This window comes from Ipomoea triloba, chromosome 4 (assembly GCF_003576645.1).
Source record: "Ipomoea triloba cultivar NCNSP0323 chromosome 4, ASM357664v1".
NCBI classification, from domain to species: domain Eukaryota; kingdom Viridiplantae; phylum Streptophyta; class Magnoliopsida; order Solanales; family Convolvulaceae; genus Ipomoea; species Ipomoea triloba.
The window spans coordinates 27753651-27757737 of record NC_044919.1 but is presented as its reverse complement, the minus strand read 5'-3'; the positions used below and the strand labels follow the sequence as shown (position 1 = coordinate 27757737).

The 4087-nt window shown below is 37.3% G+C and overlaps 1 protein-coding gene across 2 annotated transcripts; it reads left to right on the top strand.

The window, feature by feature from the left end:
- Nucleotides 1-255: 255 nt before the first annotated feature.
- On the top strand, nt 256-3139 carry LOC116017560. Of its 2 annotated transcripts, XM_031258171.1 has the most exons (3): nt 256-535; nt 634-1103; nt 2595-3139. In XM_031258171.1, exons 2-3 carry the CDS (start codon nt 763-765, stop codon nt 2653-2655), a joined length of 402 nt encoding a protein of 133 aa, XP_031114031.1. In that variant the 5' UTR covers nt 256-535; nt 634-762; the 3' UTR covers nt 2656-3139. The 2 variants fall into 2 exon arrangements, with proteins under 2 accessions (XP_031114031.1, XP_031114030.1); XM_031258170.1 differs by having other exon boundaries at nt 256-1103.
- The last annotated feature ends 948 nt before the right edge of the window (nt 3140-4087 follow it).

Genomic DNA, 4087 nt, shown 5'->3' with positions numbered 1-4087 from the left:
TTCCTCCACGGCTCTACCTTACATTAATCCAAATTGGGTTTTTGGAATGGAATTTGTGGTGGGGTTATGTCATCAGATCAATGATTCATCATCTCAGGGTAAGATGGTCATTCCAGTAATGACACATGAATCGCTATTATATGTTTTTTTTCTATCTTTTCTTCTCATAAAGTATGTCACTACAAATGTGTCTTTTTCATTCATCAGTATGACTCTTTAAGAATCAGAATTTCTGGATAACATCATGAGGTTTGTTTGATTGAGAGCTACACAAAATTCTACTTCAATTTGGGATTCACTGTCACAACCCTCCAAATTAAATATCTGTGTTTCTCATTTATATTCTCTCTTTTCTCGTAAAAAAAGGCTTCCAATTTTTTCCCAGTTTAATTTCCTTACATTTACATTTGAAAACCCATCAATTTTTTGTTTTTGTTCTCTCCTGCTAGATTGTGGATCCGGATCATTTAATATTTTCTCTACAGCTTTGATGATTTTAAGGATTTCTTTCTGTCTCTGATGTGTGTCAGCACAGGTGGAATTTGTCACCTACTGTAATTAATTTGAGTTCTTTTTTGTTTTCTTGAAACACCCATTATATGAAAATTGGGGTTTCTTATTTTCTTTATGAAGGATTGAAGGAGTGGAAGTCAAAAATTGGATCTTTGTATCTTATTATTGCTGTTCTTGAAGACCTAATCTCATCTGCAATGGAGTAATATGGTGGTGGGTGTGTTTGAGAATTGAGATGAGCTCTTATTGATGAAGGAAAGTGGTTTGATGAGGGTTTTGTTCTGCAAGATTCACTGTCCATTCATTTGTTTCTGCAAGCCCTCTGCTGCCCATCTTTACACTCAAGCCCAACTGAAACTGGAAAATACCCCCCATGTCCCTTCTTCAACTGTTGTTGCTGGTGATCCCTCTGGAGAGATTGGTGAGGCTAAAGAGGAGAGTCTACAGGGGAGTAAGCAGCAAGCTGCCATTAATGGTGGGCGTAGAAGCTGCATTAGAAAGGCCCCTAAGGAGATTGAGAAGAAGAAGAGTGTACAATGGGTGGATAACTTGGGGAAAGAACTGGTTGAGATCAAGGAGTTTGAAACCAGGTATATTATATATTCTTTGTTTTTTTTTTTCTGTGTTTTACTTTTAAAGCTTTGTGTATAGTTTTGCATAGAAAATGTTCATTGTTTCTTACTGGGAGTAAAACTTGATTCACATTGCTATTTACCTTACTAAGATCTTCAATTAATGACATAGGAAGCACTAAGATGTTCATAGGTGATCATGCTTAACCACAGAGTTTTTGGTTATCTGGTTGTCTTATCCTACTTAAAATCAATTGTGATAAGTAGATGGACATTATCCATTTAATCACGTCCCTCTATGGTAAGTCACAGCCCCACGTCTTGAATTGAGCAAGGGCTGAACTCGGCTGATGCCCAACAAAAGGCATTTAGTAAAGAGGGTGTTCTGCTATGAATGGACACCTGTTTTGTCACCCATACGAAATCCACCCTTAGCAATTTGGTGTTGGCATAGCAAGATCATAGACACTATATGGGTTGCTCTAGTTTGACAATAGAAAACTAGTTTTTTCGGTTCTTATTTCAAGTTCCAATTTCTCCGAAATGCCCTGTTATATAGGGATCTGTAAGAGTTAACATAATACTTGTAATGTAGGCGACAAGTGATATAGGAAGATTTGATTGACCACATTTAGATGCTGCTAATAATGCATGAAACGAGTTACTCAATTAGTGTCTGCATCTTACATTTTTGTTGCCTTTCTGGTCGGGATTTTGTTTGAGCGATAGTGCATATGCACACTGAAAATTTAGTGCTCGTCTAATTACGGGTACATTGGAGTAAGCAAGAACTTATAATAGGAATCTATATTCATTGTACTGTGATTTAAAATTAAAGAAGTGCAGAGAAATAGGACAACATAATGTAACTATGCTGCTACAACCTAAAGAAGACTATATTGACCATTGGCACATTAAATGTTCATTAAAAACCTTTCCTGGTATTTCGATCTGTCTTTTGTACTCTCTCTCTCTCTCTTCCTTAACCATACAAGGTTTTGGAAATAAATGTGGCTAGCAGGTGAAGTAAATGTCTTTGTAGTATAGATAGGAAACAATATGCTTGGGGGACGGAAAGATTTGTAGGTGATCATGTACTACGGGGCGTGGTCCAAGAGATTGTATATCTGAAGTTATGTCCTTGCTTGCTTTTATTCTTCCACTACCCGTTCTCTTTGCTTGTCTTGTTTGTAGGTTGAATGTTTCTTGATTTGTGAACTTTAATGTTGCCCTTTTGTAGCTTAGATCTCTGAAGTTTTACACAGATGTTATTACTGTAGCCAAATTTTCATTATATTTTCATTTGATTGATTCACATTCATATTGAAAGGCCTCTAGCTTCATAAAGCAACCGAGATGTTAGTTTTCTCTACACTTTTAGGGTCCTTCCGAGTCTGTAACTCGAGAGGAATCATTATTTCATCGTTTTATCTTTCTGAAGCAGAATCTAATACTCCAAAAGATGATTCCTTTGCTCTGTCTGATTTTAGTATCCAAATGTGTGTGCAGTGAAACAGGAGACACCGATAATGAAGATGAAAACCGACAATGTTTTTGCGTTATTCTTTGATGGCAACACCCTTAGTCGGTGGCCATAGCGCTGACAAGAAACAAGATCGAGTAGCTGGAAAATTGGCCCCAATATTCCCAACGGTAACTGGTTATGATTTGGAGAAGATCTGTACAAGGTTAAAGCCCATCGTCTTTGCACCGATTTTGGCTGCTATATCCCGACATTGATAGATATTCCACAACTAGATTTCCTCGCCTCTGATCCACCACAGACTTCAGTTGCAATCCGAGACCTTCGGCTGCTAAACCTCAACTGCCCCGTGCGCTTTCTATATTAGCTGTTTGATGCGGCCGAATAAAGCTTACTTAGAGATCATTTTTCTGCAATTATCAGGTTGTATTCAGTTTAAGAATCCTTTGGTCACCATTCATCAAAACAGATAATTGTTAGCCTGTACCAAGAGCTGAGAGCAATCTTTATTTGTAATCAAACTTGATTGTTCTGATCTGCCAGCAATAAAAATGATTACAGTTCAAACCAAGCTGACTTGCATTAACCCATTCTGCATATTCATCTCTGCTCTTTTCCTTAGTTTCTTGCAGTTCATTGAAGAGCAGGCCATGTTGAACATCATTGTACCATAAATATCAGTTGAATTCATGAAGGTTTAATTTTGGTGATGGATATCCAACATGGATACCCGGTCTCTAGCAAGCAGTCCGGCATGACATTCAATTCAAGCTTAGCAGTCAGCACTTGGGACATGACCAGTCAGCCTTAGCTTCCTAAATCATCCTTCCAGCAGTCCGGCATGACATTCAATTCGAGCTTAGCAGTCAGCACTCAGGCATGACCAGTCAGCCTTAGCTAGCTTCCTAAATCATCCTTCCATAACCTTCCCATGTCATTAATTATGACATTAAATTCCATTAACCACCGATTAATATCCCATAAATCCTAATAATTACCCTATTAATTAGCCATGAATACCCCCCTACTCACCATCTACTATTCTTCTACTATAAAAGAGGGGAGAAACAAGAAGAGAAGGGGACTCCATCTCTCGTGAGACAGGAGAATGCATTTACAGATTATTTACAAAAAATAGTGAATTTCGGCTTGGCACAGTTCAAAAAGACCTGTGATTTTCACCATTTGATTTCCACGTTAAAATTGTTGTGTCTTTTTTTTTTTTTTTTTTTTTTTGTTAATTCAATCGGTTATGTTGGTATTCCGAGTGAATCACGAAACCAACATTCGGTTCATGGAAGACATTATTTAATTAAATTCCTTTTTTTTTTTTGGGTGACACTGTGGGAAATATGGGTTGGCATCAGGTTGGATTGGATCCAATGCAAAATATGTAATAATGTCATGAACTTGAAAGTGAAAATGAAGGTAAATTTTTCACTCAACTAATCAACTATTCCCAATTGATTAAATAGTTAGCGCATTAATTTGTTACTCTCCTGACCCGAAAAAATGGAAA

Bases quoted from the DNA above. Each gene is read 5' to 3' on its own strand.
- LOC116017560 (XM_031258171.1), top strand. From the start codon at position 763: ATGAAGGAAAGTGGTTTGATGAGGGTTTTGTTCTGCAAGATTCACTGT. The intron at 1,104-2,594 runs GTATATTATATA...ATGTGTGTGCAG, and splicing joins ATCAAGGAGTTTGAAACCAG to TGAAACAGGAGACACCGATA.